The 26,913-nt window shown below is 43.2% G+C and overlaps 1 protein-coding gene across 1 annotated transcript; it reads right to left on the reverse strand.

The window, feature by feature from the left end:
* Positions 1-6,562: 6,562 nt before the first annotated feature.
* On the reverse strand, positions 6,563-15,164 carry GABARAPL1 (GABA type A receptor associated protein like 1). The gene is made up of 4 exons (XM_004323534.4): positions 14,790-15,164; positions 10,143-10,221; positions 8,821-8,939; positions 6,563-7,918 (listed from the first exon to the last, which is right to left on the reverse strand). The coding sequence occupies exons 1-4, from the start codon at positions 14,877-14,879 to the stop codon at positions 7,853-7,855; spliced, it is 354 nt and encodes a 117-aa protein (XP_004323582.1). The 5' UTR covers positions 14,880-15,164; the 3' UTR covers positions 6,563-7,852.
* Positions 15,165-26,913: the final 11,749 nt, after the last annotated feature.

Consider the following 26,913-nt stretch of genomic DNA (forward strand, 5'->3'; position numbering starts at 1 on the left):
TCTCTCTATAATCCTATTGGTTCTGTTTCTCTGGAGAACCTTAACTAATATAGTGAGACAAGTATTCCAGATAAATCTTTGGAAAGTCTTGAGGTTATAAAAATCTTGGTGAGTTTGCGGATCTGAGAGCGCCACTAAATCTACCGCATAAACAGCAAAGGGCAGAGTGACCCTAGTTGAAGCTGGTTACAGAAGCAAGCAGCAAACAGTGAGGAAGTAACTTACCAATGTATGTTCTCTTCTAGTTGACTTTGAAGGTTTAATTTTGCTCCCAAGGATGCCTCTTCTATCTACATAAATTTGAGATTTGTATTTAATATGCATGATATGGAAAATGCCCCATCTGCTTTAGTCTTTCTTGCTGTATTGTACTGTATGGTAGGTTTTGTTTTGTTTTGTTTTGTTTTGCGGTACGCGGGCCTCTCACTGTCGTGGCCTCTCCCGTTGTGGAGCGCAGGCTCAGCAGCCATGGTCACAGGCCCAGCCGCTCTGCGGCATGTGGGATCTTCCCAGACCGGGGCACGAACCCACGTCCCCTGCATCGGCAGGCGGACCCTCAACCACTGCGCCACGAGGGAAGCCCCAAAGTAATAAAGTTTTGAGCCAGGAGGATGGCCACCTAAGACACAGACTAGATTTCCCCAGCTCCATTTGCAGTAGAAGTGGCCAGGTTACTCAGTTCTGGCCAGTAGAAATCAGTGGCGCTGTCCTTAGCACCTTCAGGGAGCGTTCCTTCAGAGAGAGCGGGGCTGTGTGCTGTCCTCTTCCGGCTCTCTTCCTCCATCGGATTACAGGGAACAGATGGTGCCTCTGACTTTCAGGCTGAAGATTACACCCAATTGATACGGAACAGAGAGGGCAAGAGCAGCCTCAGGAGGCAGAGCCATCATGCCAGACCTGGACATTTTTACACAAGAGCGGAGTAAATGTCCTGTGTAAGCCAGTGTTATTTTAGCTTCATGATACTTGTCCTTGTATAATCCGCGCACTGGGGCTACTTCTGGAGAGAGTTCAGTAAACAGGCAGGACAAGAAAGGGGATTCCAGATAGAGAGTGACATAAGGAGAGGACCTGGAGTGTAAAAGTATTTGGTATATTTGTAATCAGCGAGCACAAGCAAATCAGGACAGGGCACCATCACAGAGAGAAACTGAAACACTATAGCTTCAGCCTTTAATCTGATCCAAGCTGCACGTGGAATCCCTGAAAGGCCCCAACCTGCTGTGACCGTGGGGAAGACCCGCACGTGAGGTTTGCGATCAGCCGGTCCTGGGTTTGAATCTCGCTCAGAGTTAGCTATTTGATCTTGGCAAAGTTCCCTTCCTTTCTCCTATTTAGCAAATTGAATTAAAACATTCACCTCAGCGTTTATTTTCCAAGATTAAGGGAGAAAACCTTGAGCATCTTGCACAGTGATTTATACTTAATAACTGGGCCGATAAAGGTTTGTTCTCTCCCACCCTTTCTCCTTGAATTTGCCTCCTGGCTCACTTGTGGGTACTTAAGAAGTGTGGGTCCTCAAGGGATCTGTCATTTAGGGGTCATAAAATTGACAAAGAAGGCAAACAAAAAAAGACACCTAATTTGCCATTCCAGGACCAGCCTGCTGGGACCACAGGCAGGAGAAAGTGCTTCTGGGCGCTGCAGTCACATGGAGTACAGGACACCCCAGCCGAGGGCATCCTCTCCAGAACGCAGTGTTTCATACAGTTCCTTGGGCTTGGGTGGTATAAAAACTAATGGGCCGGGGGCTTCCCTGGTGGCGGCCCAGTGGTTGAGAGTCCGCCTGCCGATGCAGGGGACACGGGTTCGTGCCCCGGTCCGGGAAGATCCCACATGCCGCGGAGCGGCTGGGCCCGTGAGCCATGGCCGCTGAGCCTGCGCGTCCGGAGCCTGTGCTCCGCAACGGGAGAGGCCACAGCAGTGAGAGGCCCGCATACCACAAAAAAACAAAACAAAACAACAACAACAAAAAACTAATGGGCAGGAGTTATATTTGTTAATGTGTGTACAGCATGATGAATATTTGGACATTTTATAGTTGTTTAGCAAAAAATAAGCTTAAAAAAAAGATTCATGTTGCTTCTAACCTGATAAGGCTGAAAAATGTTCCGGCTACTCTGTCCCACATCTAGGTGTTTTTTTTTTACCTGCTGCTGTGGAAAAGGGGAACGGCAAGACCATCTTTGATAATAAACAGCAGCTACTGCCAGCCAGAAATCAATCCTCCAGGAGAGTTTATTAACCAAGAGGAAAAGCGCCCTCTTGGCTGTATTTCCCGTCAGTCTGAAAACGGCTTTTGGAGACACCCTGCTCAACACATGCCGCTTCATTTTCCCTGACTCACGGGCCACGTGATGCGTTTGCCGATGAACGTCCTGTGGTATTGCCTGAGGCTAAAAACACGAAAACCTAGATTATTCCTGCCAGCTAGCCTAAGTCACTGGCATTTTAGTTTTAAATAAGACTTACTAATAGGCAATAATGCTATTTAATGATTTGCAAAGGATTTAGTATTCACAACCTATGATGTAATTATTATATCTGACAGGAAGGAAATTCAGAATTTCCTTTAATACAAAAAATAAACTGGCCCATGTCACCGAGCTGGATAAGTGGCAGAGCTGGGGTTCAAGCCCTATGCCCTGCCTCCAAATCTTCTTTCTAGAAAGCTCCAAGGTGTTCCCAAAGTTCCTTGAATGGCCCTTTTGTAACTTGTGCTTTTATGGATAATTGAGTTCTTAATTACCTTAGTCCCTGAGCTGAAACCTTCAATCCTACCAGAAGCTACTATGCTTTCACTATTTTTTGAGCATCAACTCTAGGCCAGGCACTGTTCTGACCAGTTTGTGTAAACCACTGAACAAAATAGAGCTTCTGCCTTTGTGGAGCTTACAGTCTAGTGAGAGCAGGCCATGAACTCGAGAAAACGTCAGAAGGTGGTAAGTGCTCAGCTAAAAGCAGATCAAGGAGGGAATGAGTGGGAGGGGCGAGTGGGTGGAGTTTGCTGCGAGTGGGTGGAGTCTGTTGAAATATTAGAAGAGGTGCTCTGGGTAGCCTGAGACGGCAGCTAAGCCAAGACCTGAAGGCGGTAGGGAGCCAGTTAGCCAATGTTAGCACCTAAAACATGGCTTATTTTTCCTTTTCTTTGAGTATCAAGCAAAGCAATCACCAAGCTTTGATTGAGTGATGTTGAGGCAACGTTGAGCCCTCTGAGATGTGTAAAAACAGATGTCTTACTCCCCAAACCCAAGCGCTCAGGATCACTTCATGCAAGTTTTAGGTGCTCAATACCTCTGGACAGAAGTCACGAGGCTCTTAAATCAATCCACTGCTATGTTGAAAGTAGAACTGTCAAAACTGATTGGTCCACGCTGTGGAATACGCACCAGGAGTGACTAGGGTCGTCCGTTACTCACTGTTGAAATACGTATGCACCTGCACAGTGGCATGTGGGGACGTCATCTGACTCCTTCTAGGGGTGAGCCCTTCCTGTTCCTTCGAACTTTGAAAATAACCTGGTCATCTGTATTTACAAAGTACTAAAGTGCCCTTAACAGTAAGAATGAAAGTAAAATATATAGATATAGATATATATATATATGGTCCTATAACACAACAGGGGAAACAGGCTGACATCTTCACAACATCTTACAGCTTTTGGGATGAAGACTCCAATGTTTTTTGTTTAGGCCGTTTGAAGCATGAGAAAAACAAGCTCTGTAGCCCTGAATCGTCCACGGGAGGGTACGCCACAGGCTGGAGCTGACCAAACTGCAGGCCCCACGCTGTAACATCCAGGTAAACAAAGGGGCAGGTGAAGAGTAGGGGGGCTAGGAAGGAACTAGTTACTCGGGCGGCAGTAAAGTGACCAACTGGACTCAGAGCCATTCAAGGACAAAGTGGACCAGTTTCTGAAAATAACTGGTGGTTTCGTGCAGCAAAAACAAAACGAGGATGAATGCTTGGAACCTGGTCAAATTTGTCAGAGTAAAAAATATATCCCGAAGAAAACACAGCTAGAAACAGTTGATTCCAAGTTTTGTATCGAGTAAAAGAGAAGTGGATGGAATCAGTTTATCAACTGGTTTATTTTTCAGAAATGACTTGTTATCGCAGTTGACTTGGGGCTGTATCCACGGGCAAGTGTACACGGGCCGTCCCAGCCCACATACAGAATCTCAAAATCACACCACACCCATCACACTGGGTGGTTACCAACATGCGATGTATTGATAGAACTGCGTGCTTAATACACGCAACGGGGTCACAGCAACTTGCAATAACTGACAATAGTGTGTCCAAAGGGTGAACGCACCAGGGCAGAGCCTGGGCACCAGCCAGCTCCGGAGAGTGCTGTTCACACCACCATGGCAGGGCACCCCCTGGAGCTGTGCAAGGCAGTGCCCCTGTCTGCCTAATCACCGCTATTCACGATTTAACCATTTGTTTTGCTCTTCTGCAATCTTAACTTCTGATTTCACAATATGGTCCGTGAACTTTTTTTTTTAAAGGGACACAGTGCTTTAAAGGAAGAAAACAACTCTGCATTGGGGAAGAAAATAGAATGAAGCAGAGCAATCTACCATTCAGGAATGGCCTTCTTCTTCCGGTCTCTACGCACACTGCGCTGCGGCAGGCTGCACTGGGATGGATGGTGGGACTAAGCTTCCCTTTTTACACTCAGTATAAAGAGCGTGACCATTCAACATTGTGTCCACTGGGGGACTTGTGACAGGGCAATAGGGAACCATTAATAAACCAGTCAGGACAGGAAGCACCAATCTAGACTGTCCTTGGCAAACCCAGATGTATACTTATCCTACAGCTGTATCTGAGAGCTTGCTACCAAAATATATAGTAAAAGTTAAGGACTCACTCAACTCTGCCGTTGACGTCATACTGGCCTCCAAGGGAAGAATGGACTTATGTGACACACCATTCAAGACTGGTCCCCAGGAACATGCATCAGGGTGTCAGTCAACCTTACGTGAGACCCAGTTAACAAAGGACATTTCCTAACCTGCTTTTAGTTCAAGATGACTCACAATGGACTGAGGGTGCTAAGAAGCTTTAAAGCTTGGCCAGCAGGGAACAGGGAAATGATGCTGAGATACTGATGTGCAGGAAAGAGCATCATATCCAACTGAGAACAATGAAATATCCAGCCTGCCTTTGTCTCCGAACTTAGCTGTTTAAACTTTATGCAGGTACCTAGGTCAGAGGGCTGGTCTAATATGGTATGTAATGTCCCATCCAAGGATAAACTTTTTCTACCAGGAAAATCTAGAGATAAGTAGGACCAAAATAAGCAAAGGCCTGCTGGGGGAGGCACGGCCTCTAAATTCAAGGCCCTTCTCTGGTTTAGCAACGGCCTACAGTCTCCCGCGCCACTGCTTCCAATGCGTATGGAGGACGGGGGAGCTGCCATGTGTTTTTCTTTTAAACATTTATCCAATCTCATTCCTAGGTAGTGTGGGCAAGTCTTTAGTGTCAAGTTCATTATCTTAATTCCAGTAATAGCTTCCATTTGGCTTTATCAGAAACACCCCAATACCTGCCAGTAGTGACAGGTGTCCATCTCCAATGCCTTGATGTCAACGTGAAAATTCCTTAGAACTTTCTGTACTTCCTGCATGTGGTCTTTGCTGGGCTTGGTCTTCTCCTACCCTTCCTCTCAGTCCTAACTTAACTCTCAGCCAGCACACTGGGCATGATTTGGGCTTGGTGGTGGGTGGAATCCTGCCATGGATCCCTTATGACCATCTGCTTCTTTTCTGCTGACTCTTATATTTCCATAAAACTCTACAGAGGTAGACAGTACGTGGGGATATAGCCCTGCAAGAGATTAAAGATTAGAAATGGATAGAAGTTCTTTCAGAAAGGGATTTGTACTAATCTGTTTTTCATTGTCTCTGAACAGGCACCCCACCGCCTACCTACGCATCGCTTCCTGAATGAAGACTCTCCTAAGCTCGGACGGCATCAAGCTTGTTCTGACCCCAGGAGCCTTATGGAGGCGCCATTTGTCGCCTTGGGAGATGGTGGCCTCTTATTGACCAGGACGTGAAAAGAACAGGTTGGGTTAGGACTTACAGCAAAACCAGGTACCAGAGCAACGCCTCTGCAACCTCAGCGTGCAGCAGTCACGAGGAGCCGGTTAATTTAAAATGCAGCTGCCTACGCTGAGGGGCTGAGTCAGCCGAATCTGCGCAAGGCCTAGACATCTGCATCTTAACAAGCACCCTCACCCCCATCCGCCCCCAATCTTCTAATGCAGGCAGTCTTCCACCTTCAGCTCTGAGGAACACGTAAAGCGGTGACAAGGCATTCATCTGCGGAGGAGAAAATCACCCACGTTGCACCGACACCCTGGGCACGCTGCCCCACCTCCATTCACCTTTGGACGGTGACTCCTGGGCAGTGACGGGCAGGGTACACGTCTGGCCGCGCGTGGGCACCCAGCCGACAGCCACCCCAACTCTAAGTTTTCTGCTTGGAGTCCACACGCCGTCTATTCTAAGACGTACTAAATAGAAGCGACATTTCTGAACTCACGGCAGGTTTTTACGCAATTCTTTTATTTCCTCGGCCTGACAGCAGAAACTTCATGATACAAGAGCCTGCAGCTGACAGAACTGACACACGGATTTCCACCACGGGAAGGACCCTTTTCATTAGCGGAGATGAACTGAAGTGTCCCATCTGAGTGCAATTCCCGCTTCCCACTCCCACCCACATCATAACCCCTAAAGTGAAAACGATCAGAATCAGATAGAATCCCCAGGAACTACTAAAAGTCACCCTCTCAAATGTTTCTATCTAGCAGCTGTGGTAAGTGAAAACCCAAGGAGGGAAGCAGCTGGCCCTCACTGGGCATTTCCGTGCGTGTGAGAGTGAAGGGCAGCAGCCCGGGAGCAAGAATTCTGCATGAGCGGGGGCTGTGGACAATCCATCTTACCTCACACCCGCCCCTTCCATACGTAACTCATCTTTGTCCCCATCCATGGAGTGAAGTTTGGGAAATGCCAGATGAGGGGTTTTAGCCTATCACTGGAAATGGCGGAGGCTCATTCAAGGCCAAGGTAGGTGTGGGGAAAAGGGGCACCAAAGAGCAAAGCAGGTTAGACAGAGATGCTCAATACTTTGTCAGTTCCAGTTTAATGCTATCAAGACTCTCTTGGCAATCCTGACATCCCTCACGCCTGGCCTCTATTTTCCAGCAGAAGGAGAGCTCCATCTAAGTGTCTGGGTCTGACGTCTACTGCCACCACTGGGGTGGGTACTGTGATGCTTGTGAGATGACAATGGGATGCGGGAGGAGATGTGGAGGTAGGAGAGGTCAGGGGTCACAATGCTTCAATTACAATGGGTCTCTTTTGGTCCCCAGGAATGGTCCACTACCAGTGATCCTAGAACATTCCCATCCCCTTTCCCTACATGTCTTGTGCAAATGTCAAACATAGAATCTCTGCCCAAAGAGAAGGAGAGCGGAAAGTTACGGGTGGTCCACGATCTCTGGCCCCAACTTGCCCACCCCCCGATTCTTCTATGGAAATCCCACGAAAGTTAATTCGCAGCAGTGTTGTGAGACTAGAGCATCCTCATTTTCCTATGAAGCCAAAAAACAGCTCTGTCCTGACATGCTTTCTCCCTGGGCCGAGAAAGCAGCAAAAAATATCAATTGAGCATATGAAAATATGGTGATGGTGTGTGCAGTGTAGTGTTTCCAGATGTCTTCACCTTCTGTCTCCTCCACGGGGGGAGCCCTCCCCCCCTCTCTCCCCAAGCCCCACACACGCCCCTCCCCCTGCCCCGAGTCCGGGTGCTCCCATCGGCCGGCTTCCGCCACTCACTTCCCGTAGACACTCTCGTCACTGTAGGCCACGTACAGAAAATAGTCTTCCTCGTGGTTGTCCTAGGGGAAGAGGTAAGACGACGGTTTAGAAAACATCATCACATTCATCATCCCTAGGATTCAGAGCCTCACACAACTCTGTAAGGCAGGCAGAGGAGGTACCATCAGTCCCCATTGAAAAGAGCATCGAAGCAGCAGCAGAAGTGGCTGGGATTCAACTCTGAACTCTGAGTTCACAAAAACCTTCGTGGAGAACACCATACACACCAGGGATACAAACATGACCCCTAAAAGGCTCACGCTGGCAAGGGGAACATAGATCCAATGTAACTATAGATACTGGAATAAAAACTAATAGAGAATGTATGCTGTGGAATAAAAATGAGAGGTTATTAGGAAAGTTTGCACAAGTCACTAATGGGACACAAAAAGAAGGCAGTATTGTGTGAAACCCTTTAAGGAATAATAATGCAGTAACAATCTTAGGTGATATAGCACGATAAAGTCCTTTATTATAGTTTTCTCATCAGATTCTTACAGTTTACCAATTAAACCAAATAAAAACACTCAAGTTATTCCCTCCAACTGAGTTTATCTGTGAAGACAAATGAATCCATTTACAGACTGCCGTAATCTTAAATTTCATTTTATCTGGAATTTTTGCAGTCAGAAACCACTTCCTGCTGTTTCAATAAAGACGATCCAATGTTAAAACACTATAGCAAGGCAAAACTAAAAAGAGAATTCAAAGGGACTGAATCTAGTGGGGTGCTCACTCCGTAAGGGACAAGTGGCATCTGATCTCCCAGAGCCTGACACGGCCTCGTGAAAGGAACCTGATAAACAACACCTCCTGCCCCACTTCCCAGGTATGTTGGTAACACACCTGGGATGTTGATAACACACCTGGGACAAAAGCTAGAGAAGGCCAGACTGCACAGTATTGTCACCAGGACCATTACCTCATACAGCTGGCCCATGGTCGCGCTAGTGGGAGGGATGGTGTTGTTGACAAAGAAGAATAAGGCGTCTTCGGGTCTCAGGTGGATCCTCTTCCGGATTAAGAAGTAGAACTGGCCAACTAGATGAAGGAAGGTTTTAGAAAAGGAAGGAAAGGAGGAAGAAAATGAGAGGTTAGCATAACGGTAAGATCCAGAAAAAAAATCCTACTGCACCTGTTTCCAAAAGTACCAGACTTACAATCACCTGAGCAGAGCCCAATACCGTCCTACAGCGTTAGAAATAAAAAGTGACACTCAAGGAAGCCTGCATATTTCTTGACATGCCATCGAGGAGTTTAATTCCTCAATCCTTCCCCACTTTACTCAATTTCAGACCTAATGTTAGCATATCCACTCAAGGCCTGAGGACACCTTTGAGGGAATACAACGTGTCTCCAGACTGAAACACTCCCATCATTGTCTAAATCGGACTTGAAACACACTTCCAGGGAATTCCCCGGCAGTCCAGTGGTTAGGACTCTGGCCCTTTCACTGCCAGGGCCCGGGTTTGATCCCTGGTCGGGGAAATAAGATCCTGCAAGCCACGTGGTGCAGCCAAAAAGAAGAAGAAAAAAAGAAAGAAAGAAACACACTTCCCACTCCCACCTAAGACAAACTTGTGACGGGAAGCGGTCTAATAGACTGCAGTAATCTCAGCACAATTAGTCACCCCAATGTTGGGGCAATGAGTGGGGTTCGATGCGTTACCCTTCACTGAGCACACTGAAAGATTTCTAGAAGGCTGATATGCAAATCGAATAACTCTGGAGCAAACACATCTACAAAATCTTTCCAAGTGTCTCCTGGATGCACTGGTTACTCCATTAAGAATCAACGTGAAGAATGAATGTATCCTATCCAAACAGTATCTACAAGATGTATTAACAAAAAACTGTAGCTTGAGACAAGGTATTCAGCTGAGAATCTCTAAAATGTGATTCTCCCAATAAACTAGTCTGGTTTTCCTTTGGGAGTAAATTGGTATCACAATAACAAAGCTGAATTTTAAGCGGTTTAAATAATGGACGTCGGATCTTTTCTTTCATGCTTTTGTACTTTGCTGCATCTAAATCAAACAAAGCACTATCATGGGAAATGCTTAAGGAAATTGGTGATGGGAAAGAACTATGACATCACCGTTTTTGAATCACCTAACTCTCAGGAGAATCCCACTCACTCTCTTCAATTCTACTTCCTCTCAATCCCACAGTCGCACGCACACAGGAAGGACTGGGAATGCTTTCCCATGGGAGGAAGTTGTCAGGGGAGGGAAGGAGCATTACCAGTGAGGTCAGAGGGCACTAGGTACTTCCTCTTGTCCAGATCAGGCACCCTGGCCTTGGGAGCCTTCTCCACGATCACCTGGGAGGAGAAGTAGAAAGTGGGGATAAAAACTGCAGAATCCAACCTAGTATTTTCCCCTCTACATCCTACAGTTGCCCTATCTGAAGTGAGTTTGTCTAGGGCCGATACAGCTTTTCCATTTCTTATTCCCCCTTCCCCCTTACAAAATGTATGGGGAAATGGACTTTCGTAATAACGTTATGGTTTTATTACTGCAATAACAAAAGGATGAGGAGGGCATGTTATGAAAAGTAAAGATTTTAAAACCTTGATTTTAATTACGAATTACCTGTAAGGTATACTATAGGATATATACTTTCTGGTATTTAGTTAAAGCACCAAGAAGATTGTCTGAATTTTCTCAGATGGTCCTGAGTACCTATTAGTTTTATTCTTTCATATAAATGCTATTTATTAAAGGTACAGATAATGTGGTTCAAATTTTATACTTTATCAAAATTTTTGAGAACTGAAAAAAATATATTCAAGACACTATTAACTGAAAAAAAAGTAAGTATTAAAACAGTTCTTATATTCTTTAATATGATGTCAGTACAATAACTAACCCATTAGTCAATACTGATTATCTGTTAGGATTTTAAGAGATTTTTCAATGTCTGCATTAAATATTTCTATAATATTTCAAGTTTTAGAAAGATCATATATGGCTGTAACGAAAAGAAAAGAAGATATGTAAAATTTAAAGACTCTTTATACATGAAGATTTATAAAATAGAAAATATCTTATAAATAAATTTTTAATATTAATTTAAATATACTTAAATGTAAATATTATATAAATATATTTACTATTTATATATTATATGATATAATATTTAATTTCATTTAAAAATATTTAAAATCTATTGTAAAACCATCAGCTTTAGAGTTTTAGTTTAGAAAATATAATCACTCTAGGCAGAAGATATGGGAAGTACAGAAAATTTAAAGAAATAGAACTATACACTGGACAAGTATCCCTAGTAGCTTGTGACCTTCAACAGGTCACTTAACCTCTCTGAGCTTCAGCATTCCAACAAGTAAATGGAAGACGATAACTTTCAAACACATCTTTTACAGAGGCATGGAACTGATACAATGAACTTGAATAATCCATAACATTTTAAGTGAAAAGGCTTTGTAAATTACAAAGATCTAAACATAAGGATTGATTTGGAGAAATCTGAAGCTTTTAAATTTAAGGGGAGAGAATACCAAGTGAAAAACCTACTTATTTTTGCACAGAAAAAGAATCCTGCACCTGGAAGACCAGAAGGACGTGATCACACTTAACAATAAAAATAAATCCAGTTGCAAAATAAATGAGTCACAGGTACAAAATGTCTAGTGTGAGGAATATAATAACAACTAAGTAATATGGTGACATACCATAACTAGACTTATCACGGTGATCATTTGGAAATGTATAGAAAAAAATCACTACGTTGTGTAACAGGAATTAACACAGTGTTGTAGGTCAATTACACTTTGAGAGTAAATCCTAAGAGTTCTCATCACAAAAAACAAATTTTTTTTCTACTTCTTTAATTTTTTATCTGTGTATGAGATTATGGATATTCACTCAGCTTACTGTGATCATCACTCCATGAGGTATGTAAGTCAAATCATTGTGCTGTACACGTTAGACTTATACAGTGCCCTATGTCAATTATATCTCCATAAAACCGGAAGAAAAAATAAATAAATAAAAATCAAAACTGCAGCAGTGATATGTGAGTCAGAAATTAAAAGAAAAAGTAGGAAGAGCACAGGAGGAGACCAGTGATGGCGCAACAATGAGGATGGACAGGAGGCCGCAGGCACATAAAATCAAAGGGAAGGAGGCTGCCTTGTGTCACGCAGGAGCTCTGAGATGACGTGGCAGCTCCAGCCTGGATTAATAAGACACGGAAACCATGTGAAGGGAGCAGAAAAAGAGAGCGGCAAAGCCAAGTGCAACTGTGACATCGGGAAGAGAGGGTTGGATGTGGAGGAAAAGGAGGGGAGAAGGAATCATTAAGGCCTTCGCTTACCAGAAAATATTCAAGTTCCCAGGAACCCTTCAGTTACAGTGGGCCCTGGGCCTAGATGCTTTGCCTGTTTGGGTCTCAGTTTTCCTCCTCTGTGAAATGTGACTAATACTCCACAGGGCTGCTCTTGAATTTCAAAAAACAGGCAATCTCTTCCTAACAGTTTCCTGCTATGTTGCAGGTTTTCAATACACTGTAGCTAGAAAGGTAACTTCAAAATCTCATGAAACTCTGTCTCAAGGCCCAAGCACGCCTATTCTTTTGGGTGGCAGCTACAGATGTGCTCAGGCTACACTCAAGTCACGTAAGCAGTCAGGGTACGTGACTGCTTTAATGACACCAATGGTCTAGGGGGAAAGGGCTTTAGAAATCATTTAGTCTAACCCTCTTCTCCGTAAACACAACACTTGAGCACAGCAAGATTCAGGGTTCTGCCCAGAACTTGCACCAAATCTCAGGATTCAGAGGGTAGAGATCCTTTTGCATCACAACTAGAAAGAAGGCCACAGGCTGAGCACCTAAGGAGCAGCTAGAGGCTGACCACTGGTTAAAACCTAACTGGAGGAATCATGAGATCTAAGTGAGAGTCATAATGGCTTACAAACTATCACAGAAGTAAAACATTTAACACCAAACAATGAGCAGAACAAAAATAGGGGGGGATTAGCTGAAATATTCTGGGTGAACGCATGTAAATGACTGAAATGGAAAAGACTGTTTTGAGGAAATGTATGAGAATTTTAACTAGATTTAGGAACAGTACAATTCTGAGTTTGTGACTTATACGGAGCTTCCTGGAACAGAGCCTCATACTTAGCGTTCTGAATAAACGGTAGTCATTTTGCCGACTGGGATGCCGTTCTGGCATCCTACTACCATCTGTGAACTCTCGAAGGCAGCAACAGTTGACTTCTCTATTTCCAATACCTAACAGTGCGAGGCACACACGGCACACTTAAATAATTCTGTTGAACAGAACTGCATTAGAGATTGAGAAACAATATGACATGGAGGGCCCAACAGCCAGGGTCAGAATCCCAGCTCTGCCACACAGCAGCCAGGTGAAACCTTTCAGGAAGTTACTTCGGTTCTCTGTGCCTCAGATCCTGCCTCTGTAGAATGGGATTATAACGGTGTGAGGACTAAGTGAATGAATATAGACAGGGAACTGAGAATACTCCCAGGTACATGGTAAGTTATCAATCAAAGTTAGTTGTCACTTTCAAATATTACTATAAGAGAGTAGGAAGGGGTATCACCAAGATTTGGGGGAAACTTTTAAAGCAGTCATGCAAGGTCCACAGACCAAGCAAGCAATCTGTCACGAATCCGTCAGTGGGTAATAGGGCTAGCTCTCCTTTTTAGCTGAAAACCCTTTTGTATGTAATTCCTGGGTAATGGAACAGCCCTGATATCTCCTCTACCCTTATAGGAAAAGGACTGCAAGGGGTTTATACGGCCCAGGTCGCTTTTGGCAGCTGTAAGAACATCAAAGTTAGATGAGGTTTGGAAAGGAATTCAAGAGTACCTCTCACCATCAGATAATGGCAATTCCTTTACCTGCAAATTATCTGTAATATTTATCCGAATGCCCCTGCCCGAAAATAAAGGGTCTTCGGGTCCTTAGGGTCTCTAGTCCCCCATCGCCAAAGCTCACTGACTGTTCCCTCCACCACACTTTAAAGCCTTCTGCCTTCCCATCCGGCTGCGTAGCCCACAGTAGAGAAAAACCAGGCGGGAGGCGGGGGAGGGGGAGAGGGGGAAAGCGCCCGGATGCAGCAAGATACCTTACTATTTCTTCCCTCTTCACTGCCTGCACTAGTTTTACATTACATACGCCAGAGTCCAAAAACCCGAGAGAAAAAAGGTCTCAGTCCTTCCTTATTGTGTCCAGGTACAATGTGTTCAGAATAAATACCGGAGGAAGGCTGGCTACAGCCCCACACGCCCCGGAGCCAAGAATGATGAGGCAACTGCGCGGAGAACGTGACCTTGTTTTCTGGGCCAGGCCTGTCTTGGGGCGCCCCCCATCCCCCCACGCCCGCTCCCTAACGCTCAGAGACAAAAATAAAGGATCCACTGGCTTCCGAACATTTCCCTCCCAAACGCAAGGCTATAAGGGCCAAAGTCAACTTGATTAACGGAGACCCACCTAAGGAGAAAACTGATGGGAGCAAATCCACCGCATCTGTTATTCCCAGAACAATTTCCATGCAGTCTTAAGGGCAGCAAATGGGTAGTCCCAACCTAATCATTCTCGCGCAAAAAGGCCCACATTTGGAGTACATCCCAGCTCACACATCCTCTGAATACTGCTGAGTCACTCAAACGTAGGCTCCGCTCTAAAACTGCGGTCAGCTCTAAAGATGGGGACGGGCCCTGGGGATACGGGTTTTAAAGGGTCCGCAGTGCAAACGTTCCTTCCACTGGCTCTCTCCGTAGTGAAGGGCGTCCAGGTTAAGTACTTTTAGGGACCACCTTTCTGTGCCTCTGGCAGCCATCACGACTCCGCCGCCCCCCACTCATTCCCTCCTCCCCCTCCCCCTCCACACTCACAGGGACCCGGTCCGGATATTTCTTCCGGATCTTTTCTCCTTCCTTTTTCCGATACTCAAAGGGATGGTCCTCCTTATACTGGAACTTCATGATGGACCGCAGGGTTTCTAAGATCCCCGGACAGGGCCTGCCTCCCTCGCGGACGAAGGCGTCTCTCCCCTCTTGATTCCCTCGGAACAAATTGCAATGTGTCTCAGACCCGCTTCAGAAAGGCCAGTCCCCGTCGCACTGCGGCTCCACAGAGCTTTCAGATGGGGTCTCGGGGGCCCTCGGTCCAGAGGCACGGGAGGCCCAGGTAAAGAATTCCCGGAGGCTTTTCCCGAGACTCGGGAGCACAAAAACAACACGGCGGCGCGTTGGTCCTGTGACGTCACGAAGCCCCGCCCCAGGCCCGCCCCCCGCAACCCGTGGTCCGCGGGATGGGGGTGGGCGGGAGCTCTGTCCCTTTCGGTGTTTTCTCCTTCCATCTAAACTTTCCCTGCATAGAGTTCACTGGGACCACGAGCAATTTTCACCTCTTATTTTATGGTGACTGTGACATTAAAGGTGTTTTTCAAACAAAAAAATGTTCTAATAATGTCTTCTTCCCTCTCCTTCGCAGTTTCTTGGTTGGGCCCCAAAACAAATACAGATGGCGAAAATCCAGCTTTTTTCAGCCTGTTGGGATCTGGAGTCTGGGAACAGATGGGATGGGGGTCCTGGCATTCCTTTGGCCCGTGCAGAGGTGCCCCGTGCTTGCCTTTCGCCCTTCGCTCGTTGGATTGCACTCGCCCGGCGCCTTCGGTGCTAGGCTGGCTGCCTCCGACCGTGACCCCTCCTTCACCACGTTGGCGTCATGTTGTTTAGGTCCTGGCTGCAGGCTGCTCCTAGAGCAGCAGCACAAACAGCATGACTAAGGGGTTTGAAGAGACGTATAAGGTGAAGGGCAAGAGGTGTAATCAAGGTCCAGAGAAGTGATGTCAGTCCCGACTACTAAGGGCTTCACACACATTCAGATATAGAAATGATTTACTTTCTCTTCTCTTAACCCAGAAGTAGGATCTGTCTTCGGAAAAGAAAATATCAAAGAGATTCAGGTGATTAACTCAGTAGTCCTCAAACATTTTTTTTTCCCCCTAAGGCAAAAATTCCCCGGAGAAGAGTACTCCTCTCCTCACCTGGATACAAAGTGCCACCGGAAGGGCTGGTGACGGACTGGAGGGTGGACTTGGTGCCAGTGTCGCCTCCCTCCGGCCCTCCCCTTTCCCTGCTAAGAATCCGAGGACAAAAGGCCTTTCCAACCACTACTAACGACAGTGATTCCTGGGACCTGTAGGGGAGGAGCAGCAGAAATTGTAAGATAAAAAAGAGTGAAGAAAAGATGAAGAACGAGGGGCTGCTTAAACAAGGCCCGGAAGTTCTGAAAAATGTATCAGACAACAGCGGCCCCAGTCACCTGTCTACTTTCAGCAAGGTCTCCTTATCTCTGATTTGAAAAACAAACCCACAAAAGAAAAGAAACTAAGTTTCATTATTGAAACAAGGAAAATGAATTGCATAGCCTTTGATGCTCATTATTTTTCTCTATGGCATTTTTCAATCCTTCTCATGTATGAAAATCCAGGAATTCTTTTATCACATTGTATGTTTATAATGTTTAGTCCTTATTCTCAAACTGAACATTTTAGCGCATTTGAGCTTTGACCCAAACGTAGCTAAATCTCTCAAAGGAGTACTTTAAAACCAATTGAGAAAAGTAATTACGATGGAGATTAATATTTTTTAAGAGGGTTGTTTTCCCATCAAATCTACTGGAAACAATCATAGCTAGTTTAAAGCTGATTTTAACTTTTATTTTAAAAATACCTAATCACAGTGGCAATTTATATATGAAAACTAATTTGGAGATGAAATATCAGTTACTCTTTCTGCCTTAAGGCTTCTCTAAATGCTAATACTTTATCTTAGACTACACAATCCTTCAACTCCCACAGCTTGCTCTCTACCTTTATTTGTAGCAGAACACTTAAAATATTATATAGGAGGTAAATTTATAAATTAAAACATTCATTCAGATAAAAATATTTCCAAATCCCCCTTTTAACCAAAGGCGATATTGAAAATTTCACATTTCAGGAACTTTCATTCATTGCTGATGAGAGTGAAAAATGTTACAGTCACTTTGGAAGATGGTTGGTCGTTTCGTAGAAAACTAAACATACGCTTACAATAAAATATAGCAATCAAACCTCTTAGTGTAGGGAGAGCAGAATTTGCCACTCTAAAAATATCTCTGGTATATTAATTATTTTAAGCTGGTTGTTTTCTAAGAAACAGCACACATGGGGAAAACTGAAAACCAAGGAGTTACCCTTTTGTAAGTGACATTTGTGTTTGTAAGGAAAATCTCCTTTATAAGGGTGTCTCCCTTGTTGCACCTGGAAGAGGACTGTGGCCAAATCTCTAGAAACTCTTATCAACAGAGAAGTCAAGGACTTAAATCTGCAAAATAATACCCTTGTTTACTGTGTTTTTCCTGGTAACTTCCCATAACCGACTCTCCCCACCTTCAAACATCCATCCTCTTTTGTCCTTAGCTGAGGAAGGTATTTAAGGTAAGGGCTTCGGACATTTTGGTGAGTTAGTTACTCTGTTCTCCTGGGTCTCTCCTGTGTATATGTGTTATTAAACTTTCATTTGGTTTTCTCCTGTTAATGTGTCTCATGTCGATTTAATTCTTAGACCAGCCAGAAGAACCAAGAAGGGCAGAGGGAAATTTCTTCCTCCCCGACACTAGCATTTACCCAAAGAAGTAGAAAACTTCTGTCTACATAAAAACCTGCACACAGGTGTTTATAGCAGCTTTATTCATAATTGCCAAAACTTGGAAGCAATCAAGATGTCCAGAACCTCCTTGAAAAACTAAATCTAGAACTACCATATGATCCAGCAATCCCACTCTTGGGCATATATCTGGAAAAAAAACATAATTTGAAAAGATAACATGTACCCCAATGTTCACTGCAACACTTTTTACAAGAGCTAAGACATGGAAGCAACCTAAATGTCCTAAATGTGGTACATATACACAATGGAATATTACACAGCCATAAAAAAGAATGAAATAATGTCATTTGCAGCAATGGATGGACCTAGAGATTGTCATACTGAGTGAAGTAAGTCAGACAGAGAAAGACAAATATCATATGATATCACTTATTGGAATCTAAAAAAAATGGTATGAATGAGAGTCACAGATGTAGAAGACAAACTTATGGTTACCAGGGAGTATGGGGGTGGGGGGATAAATTGGGAGATTGGGATTGACATATACCCACTACTTTATATAAAATAGATAACTAATAAGGACTTACTGTATAGCACAGGGAACTTTACTCAGTACTCTGTAATGACCTATATGGGAAAAGAATTTTAAAAAGAGTGGATATATGTACATGTATAACTGATTCACTTTGCTGTATACCTGAAACTAACACGTTATAAATCAACTATTCTGCAATATAAATTATTTTTTTTGAGAAAAAAAGAAAAGAAAAAGATGTCCTGACCCAAGTAGGAATTACCCTTGGTTGGAAGGGTAATTCCAACCCAGATGGAAGGAATGTTAAAGAATTTGTGGACATGTTTTAAAATCACCATTATTACTCAAATCCATTCTTAGTCTTTAATTTTTATCTTTATCGTTTCTAGGAGATAGAGGAAGAAAAAGCTCACTGATACCAGGATAACTATAATAAAACCATATTTCATTGTATCATTTCTCTTCTTAATATCTTTCAGCGGTCAGAGATTCTCCATAGTCTTTGGAAAAAGTTCAAATTCCTTAGTAGAGAAGTGGAGTACTTAGGATCCGGCTGACGTTTTTCTCACGACCCTCATCTATGGCCATCTCCTATTTTGCTCTCTCTGTTCCAGGCATACTAAGTCACTTAAATTACCTCTTTCTCTAATATTGCCCTCGTTTCTGGCCATTGGATATTCTCAAAGCCTCTTCCTGTGAAAACATTTTCTCCTATTTTTTATTTCTGTCTGATTCCTATCAATCATTCAGGATTTAGTACAGCATCGCTTTCTCCAGGAAACCTTTTTGATTTCACTTGCCTGGATCCTTTCGTATCCCTTCCACCGGCTTCCAAAGCACTGTGTGCTTGTCATTGTCACAACGCATTTTGTAATGATGTACATTAGATAATATTATGCCTATTACTTCTCATTGGGGTTTTTTTGGGGGGGTGGGGCGGGGGATATGCATGGTTTTAGAGGGAATTTCTCGTCCCACTGATACCACATAATTCTTCTAGTAGAATCCACCAATCATAGACCCTCACTGCCTTGACCATTTATAAGGCCAAGTAACTTTACACAAGACTCATCAGAATCTATCCTTAGAACTTCTCATTTGTGACGCTAAGAGAAGTGAGCCTCTACTTTGGAGATGAACTTTGATGATGTAAGATCACAGGTTTACAGGAGCCATTGTTTTAGACTCCTGCAGTCCAAATGTACCAGTTCAACATAAAAGAATATCTGGGAGGGGTAAATTTCCCCCTCTACCCTTCATGAGTTCTTACGGCTGGACTAATAAAAAATTGACACAAGGTTGAAGAACAGGAGAAAAAGAAACAAATTTTAGTTAGTGCACACAAAAATCTCAGAAATGAGATCCGAGAAATGGGCAAAGCCGTCATCTTTTATACTTTTTAGACAAGGAAACAGCACATTTGTGAGAAACTGACAGGGCAAAGAAACAGGTTTGGGGTACTCAATTAACGAAGAATCTAAACAGAGTTTGGGCTTGCAGTGGTAAATTAAAGAAGTAACAAGCTTTGCTTACACAAGTTTCTTGTCCCTGAATTTCCCATATCTGGCAATAAAAGCGTCCTTCTACCTTAGATGCAGGGAGGGCACCTTTCACATGGGAGATTTATTTCCTGCTTTCAGGTTGACAGAGAGGAGGGTCAGTGTCCCTCTTCAGGTAGACAGAGAGGAGGGTCAGTGTCCCTCTTGCATCAGCTGCTTCTGAAGTAACTTTAATTCAAAATAATTAATATGCCATCGAGGCATATTTTGGGACGGCCTGTTCTGGGTTCCAACAAGAGATAGAGAAGATGATATTCGGAGAGGCAAGATATATAGGTAGGGATAGAGACAGATAAAGAGTTAGAGGCAATTCTAATGGCATTTAAGTCCTTAGTTTCAGGTAGTCTCTCGCAGTTGCTTCTGTGCCACTTAATGGCATGTTATGTGTATTTATATTCTCAGTACTTTGACATTCTTTTTTTTTTTTTTTTGCGGTACGCGGGCCTCTCACTGTTGTGGCCTCTCCCGTTGCGGAGCACACGCTCCGGACGCGCAGGCTCAGCGGCCATGGCTCACGGGCCCAGCCGCTCCACGGCATGTGGGATCTTCCCGGACCGGGGCACGAACCCGTGTCCCCTGCATCGGCAGGCGGACTCTCAACCACTGCGCCACCAGGGAAGCCCTCTCAGTACTTTGGATACAAAGTAAAGACTCAAAAAATGTGCAGTATGTGATAGTGAAAAGAGTAAAGGGTAGACTTATGATTTAAGATGGTAGATTGAAAAGGATATATTTATCTTTGCTGTCTCTTGAAATTCCACTAAAACAGGGGTCCCCATACCTCGGGCCACGGACCAGTACCGGTCCACGGCCTGTTAGGAACCAGGACCACACAGCAAGAGGTGAGCGGCGGAGGACGGGTGAAGCTCCATGTGCCGCTCCCCACTGCTCGAATTACCGCCTGAACCATCCCCCCTCACCCCCCATCCATGGAAAAATTGTCTTCCACAAAACCAGTCTCTGGAGCCAGAAAGGTTGCGGACCGCTGCTGTAAGCAACTGTGTCATGGGTTGAAATACATCCCCCCCAAAAATGTTAAAGTCCTAACCCCGGTATCTGTGAATGTGACTTTGGAAATAGGGTCTTTGCAGATGATCAAGTTAAGATGAGGCCATTAGGGTAGATGTTAATCCAATAGGACTGGTGTCCTCCTAAAAAGGAGGAAATTGGGACACAGACAGACACGCATAAAGGAAAGAGGATGCGAAGACATTGGAAGAATGCAATCTGCCAGTCAAAGAATGCTGGAGGTTACCAGAAGCTAGGAGAGAGCCAGGAAACAGTCTCCCTCACCACGTTCAAAAGGAACCAACCCTGCTCATACCTCGATTTCAGACTTCAAGTTTCCAGAACTGAGAGAATAAATTTCTGTTGTTTAAACCATCCAATTTGTAGTCCTTATGGCAGCCTGTGATACTGTGATTTATAAAAAGAAATATATATTTGGTCTTCACCCTGTCCCTGGCACAGAGCTCTGAAAACTCTTGGAATTTCCTAAGTGTCGAGAGCAATAAACGTGTCTTTTGTTACATTAATGAGTGACTTCTGGAATGCCCCTAGGTAACCTAAGGATAGGGGCTGGTCACCAGAGGAACCAACCATGTGATTGGAGAGTTGGAACATTCAGTCCCACCCCACCCCCACCTCCAGGGGGGAGAAAAGGGCTGGAAATAGAGTTCAATCACCAATAGTCAATGACATAATCCAGGTTGCCAGAGTGATGGGGCCTCCATAAATATCCAAAAAGACAGGGTTCTGAGACCTTCAGGTGGATGAATTCATGGAGGTGGCAGATGAGTGGCTCACTGGAGAGGAGCACAGAAGCTCATGCCCCTTCCCACATACCCTGCCCTGTGCACCGCATCCATAAGTAAACTGTTTTGTCTACTTATGGAAGAGTCCTGTGAGTCGCTGGAGAAAATCAATCAAACGAGAAGAGGAGGTCGTTGGAACCTCTGAACTATAGTCTATCAGTCAGAATCCCACGTGACAACCTGGACTTGTGATTGGCGTCTGAAATGATGTGTGTGTGTTGGTGGGGGAAGGTAGTCCTGTAAAACTGAGTCCTTAACTGTGGGATCTGGGGAGATAGTGTCAGAATTCAGTTGAATTGTAGGACATCCAGCTGGTGTACGAGAATTGCTTGGTGTGGGGAAAAAACCCACACATGGGAACTGGCATCAGAATCCTTCAGCTCTGCACATGCAGATGGCCAAAAAGCACATGAAAAGATGCTCAACATCACTAATTATTAGAGAAATGCAAATCAAAACTACAGTGAAGTATCACCTTATACCAGTCAGAATGGCCATCATCAAAAAGTCTACAAACAATAAATGCTGGAGAGGGTGTGGAGAAAGGGGAACCCTCCTACACTGTTGGTGGGAATGTAAGTTAGTACAGCTTCTATGGAGAACAGTATGGAGGTTCCTTAAAAAACTAAAAGTAGAACTACCGTATGACACAGCAATCCCACTCCTGGGTATATACCCAGAGAAAAACATAATTCAAAAAGACACATGCACCCCAATGTTCATTGCAGCACTACTTACAATAGCCAGGACATGGAAGCAACCTAAATGCCCATTGACAGAGGAATGGATAAAGAAAATGTGGTACATATATACACAATGGAATATTACTCAGCAATAAAAAAGAACAAAATAATGCCATTTGCAGCAACATGGATGGACCTAGAGATTGTCACACTGCGTGAAGTAAGTCAGACACAGAAAGACAAATATCATGATATCGCTTATATGTGGAATCTAAAAAAAAAAAGGGTACAAATGAACTTATTTACAAAACAGAAGTAGAGTCATGGATGTAGAAAACAAACTTATGGTTACCAGGGGATGGGGGGAGGGATAAATTGGGAGATTGGGATTGACACATACACACTACTGTATACAAAATAGATAAATGATAATAACTTGCTGTATAGCACAGGGAACTCTACTCAACACTCTGTAATGGCCTACATGAGAAAAGAATCTTAAAAACAAAAAATAAAGACTGGATCTATGTATATGTATAACTGATTCACTTTGCTGTACACCTGAAACTAACACATCACTGTAAATTAACTATACTCCAACAAAAATTAAAAAAAAAAATCCTTCAGCTCTAGAGAACAAGTACAGACTGTAAAGGAGAAAAAGGGAATCAAAAACTCACAAAGTCAAAAAGAAGAAAATAGAAAACAATATTGGTGTCTAAAAAGAAGACTGACAAATAATAAACGACAGAGGAGATCTGAAAAAGGCCGTCCAAACCTGGTGCTAGGGAAAATCTGAAGTAGTCCATTATTCTTGACAGAACTTAAAAAGGCTCAGCCATCTTTACCCCCAGATTGTCTCCCCAGCCCTGTAGAGACTGGAGATTTATTTTTGCATGATTAACAAGGTCTATGGACTGGGAAAGCTAGGGGGGAAAGTGGGCTTAGTAGAAGATGGCTACTGAAAACAGGAAGGTTAGGTGAGAACTTACATACTGACCCTTGAATCCTCAACCTTCTTCCTCCTTCTGTTCCCAGAATTCTAGCAGCCCAGCTGGGTTTTTGCACACATACAGAAATTTCAAATGAGCTTTATAGTGCCTTGTTCTTCAATATGATCAGACGGCAAGGACTCAAGGGTTTCCAAAAAAGATCTAATATGAAGTAAACAATTAGTGAAAAGTAACTTGGAGAAAATAAGAAAGACTATTCGGGGAGATAAAAATACCAAAAGAATTATCATTAATATCTTCAGAGAAACAAAAGAAGATATGGCATCCATGAAACAAAAATAGCTACAACCCAAGGGTATTCATATAAAAAAAATCTTCAAAATTAAAAGTAAGAGAAGGAAAACATTCAACAGAAGTATTAGAAGAAAGTTAATGAAATTTCCTAGAAAGTAAAGCCATAAAACAGAAAGACGGAAAAGGAGGCCAGGGGAATTAGAAGTCCAACGTTCAAATACTAGGAATCTCGAGAGGGAGATTTCAGAAAATAAGGGAGGGAGGTCAGATTTTATTTAAAGCTAGTTATGCCTACACAATCCTGAGAGGATTTATTTTCTTCCTAGAATTTTATGCAAAGCTAAGCTATTACTTAAGTATGAGGAGAGCACGAGACATTTCATAGACATTGAAGTTCTTCAAAAATTCACTTCTTATGTACCTTTTTCCAGGAGCAGCCCCCAAATGAGGAAGTAAACCAAGAAAGGAAAAGACATGGGACATAGAAGACAGGATTTAACACGAGAGAGATGAAGATAATCTTCAAGATAGTAAAAGTAATTGACAGTTATTAATGTATACACGCTTTATATGGAGTATGAATATATGTATTAACCTCCATCATCCTCACACAATAATGTAATGTATGTGCACTCATTTGAAGATCATTTTACAGCTGAAGAAATGGAAGTGGAAAACAGTTAAGCCACTACACAAAGATTGGACCAAAAGGAAGGGAAAGCACCAGATTTTTAACCCAGAAAGACTGGTTTCAGGAACTTAATCCTTAATAGTCCTTTTTCCTGCTTCCCATTATACTCATCTAATCAAAATGATGACATAACTATATTTAGAAAATAGGGGGGCACAAGAAATGTTCAGATGTGTCGTGGTCGCGACGGTAGGGATGGTGGTGAAAAAGGGCCATATTTTCATCTTCCATAATGGCAAGTCAATAGATAACGGTCCAAACTGAAAATAAAAATCGAGAATAGACACATATGACAAGGACCTACTATATAGCACAGAGAACTATATTCAAGATCTTGTGATAACATATAATGGAAAAGAACGTGAAAAAAAGATATATATATATATATATATATACACATATATATACACACACATATATATATAACTGAATCACTTTGCCTTATACCTGAAACTAACACAACATTGTACATCAATTATACTTCAAAAAAAAAAAAGGAAAGGAATAGAAACGTATGCATAGTATTTGAAGTAATGTAGATTTTAAAAAGTCAGCTAAAAAGTAGGGATTACATGTGCATGTATGCGTGTGGTGGGAAGGCACTCCTTTTCTTCCCAAGCCTTGTAGAGCTATTTGACTTTGTAATCTGTATGAAGGTATGTATTTGATTAAAAGGAATAAAAATTAAATGAAAAAAATCAGAGCAAAAGGCTTTTCAGTTTGGTGTTTGAAGTCTGAGGAAGTTGAGTGTGAAGCCAGCTCAGGCACTCAGCTCTCCACCAGTTACATCACTTGTCTGCAACTCAGCCTCCAAAGCTGACTAAGGGAGCACACAGTTTGGAGAATGAGATAGGGCACTGAAGGCATTCAAATGGTTATGATTACCTACCAATTGTTTGACTCCTGGTGAACTTTTGTCCCCTTTGAATTGGATGTACGTTTATCTACTTTGATATTTCCTGAGTTTGGATTTACACTCTTTTTGGGGAGAGGGAGAAGAGGGTACTCAATCCTACCACCCATAGTAATTAGAATTAACATGGGAAGAAAGAGCAGGTGTTAAGTCTAGTGCAAGAGGATTGTACAAGATAGATCCTATGTAGGCAAGTTTGATATACAAAATGGGACCCAAGAAAGTCCAGACACTAAGAACACTGATATCATTTGTGAAACAAGGACAGTAATTACCAAAGGGCCACATCAACACTTGGATGAGTCCTACCAGGAAGCTGAAACACAGTGAAGAGGCTTTACATTTGGTCTGCCTTATTCTATAACTTTGCCTATAACTAAGCTCTTACGGAAGAAATTGGAGTGTTGTCTGTGGGGTAGCTGAAGAGCCATAATGGTGTCCCTGTCCTCTACATCTCACTTCTCTCATTCATCCTCTAGTGACCACTGAAGCGTCTTACAAGTTACATGATCTCTTTTCCCTCTTCAGAAACGTTCAATAGCTTTCATACAAGGCAGGATAAAGACCGAACTGCTTAAGCTCGTATGGTAAGCAGCTCCTCTGCCTCCTTTCTTTTGTCCATCCCTGTTTACTTTAGACCTTATTCATAAAGATGAGGTCATTAGGCAACATTTAACTTAGCTCCTGAGTTCTGCTTTACTAAACATACACAACACCTTCCCTAACCTGTTGATTCCTTTCCCAGATTAGAAGGAATAAAATGAAGAATTAAGTAGTTAAAGAATGACTGACCTTCTACCCCTAGCTTTCCCCTAGTAAATTGGCAGGTGGACCTCGCAGGTAGAGGCAGAGCACGTGGGCAAGAGAACATCCAATTGCATCCAATGAGCAAGACGGCGTCCCAAGATAGATCAGAAGAAGTCAGCAGGTTTGCACACAGTGGAAAGATGACGAAGAATGTGACCTTCTGCCTTAATGATTAACTGAGATTGTTTTCCCTTTAAAAATCGTCATGGCTGAGCAGAATCTTCAGAGTTGTTCTCTGGACATAAGTCCACCATCTCCTCAGATTGCCGGTTTTTCTGAATAAGGTAACCTTTCTTCTCTTGCCCCTCAATTCGTTATTGGCTGTGGAGCAGCGAGTGGCCAAACCTGCACTTGGTTACAATATTTAATGCCTTCCATAAACAGATGTCAACCTATCTTTTCAGATCCATTCCTTTTCTATCACTCTTGGAATTTTTAACCTTCTCTATGATTCACGTTCTCATCTTTCTCATCTTTGCTCATAGACAGAAAATGCACTTATAATGTCTATTTGACATTTAAAGTTCTATGATCCTTCAGGTTTCAACTCAAACACGACCACTTTCATGACACCCTTTCCAAACTCTACAGTTACGAGGAATTCTGAGGTGGGAAATAGTGCAATTCTGGCTTAGCTGAGGTGGAGGTGTCAACAGAAGGACACTGGCCAACATTATTCAGACACAGCTTGTAAAATATTTTCCACAGTTGAATGCTCAATATATCTTGGACAATCCACAGATCACAGAATTTTTTTCCCCAGTCAGCTTGTTCAAGGGCAGACCTCCTATCCTGGCTTTTTTTTGCCTTCCAGCCAATCTGCTTAACAAATGGAAAGAAAACAAAACTCACTGTTCCCAGACTTTGCAGTTTTTCTCCCCTGCTTCTTATATTTGTTACACAAATTCCATTTCTGCTTTATGTCCATGCTCTCATATACAAGTACACTCCTAATACATTAACTAATCAGACCGTCTAATAAAGGTCTCATCGGCCAGGCCCATAAGGCCAACTCAACCAGATTCTATGCTCTAGCTCTTGACCTAGACCTGGATCAGAAACAAGCCACTGAGAGGTATCTTGTACTGTTCTATTTGCCTCCAAACCTC

This window comes from Tursiops truncatus, chromosome 11 (genome assembly GCF_011762595.2).
Source record: "Tursiops truncatus isolate mTurTru1 chromosome 11, mTurTru1.mat.Y, whole genome shotgun sequence".
NCBI lineage: Eukaryota > Metazoa > Chordata > Mammalia > Artiodactyla > Delphinidae > Tursiops > Tursiops truncatus.

Bases quoted from the DNA above. Each gene is read 5' to 3' on its own strand.
- GABARAPL1 (XM_004323534.4), bottom strand. From the start codon at position 14,879: ATGAAGTTCCAGTATAAGGAGGACCATCCCTTTGAGTATCGGAAAAAG. The intron at 10,222-14,789 runs GTGAGTGTGGAG...TTCTCCTCCCAG, and splicing joins AATATCCGGACCGGGTCCCT to GTGATCGTGGAGAAGGCTCC. The intron at 8,940-10,142 runs GTAATGCTCCTT...TCCTTCATCTAG, and splicing joins AGTGCCCTCTGACCTCACTG to TTGGCCAGTTCTACTTCTTA.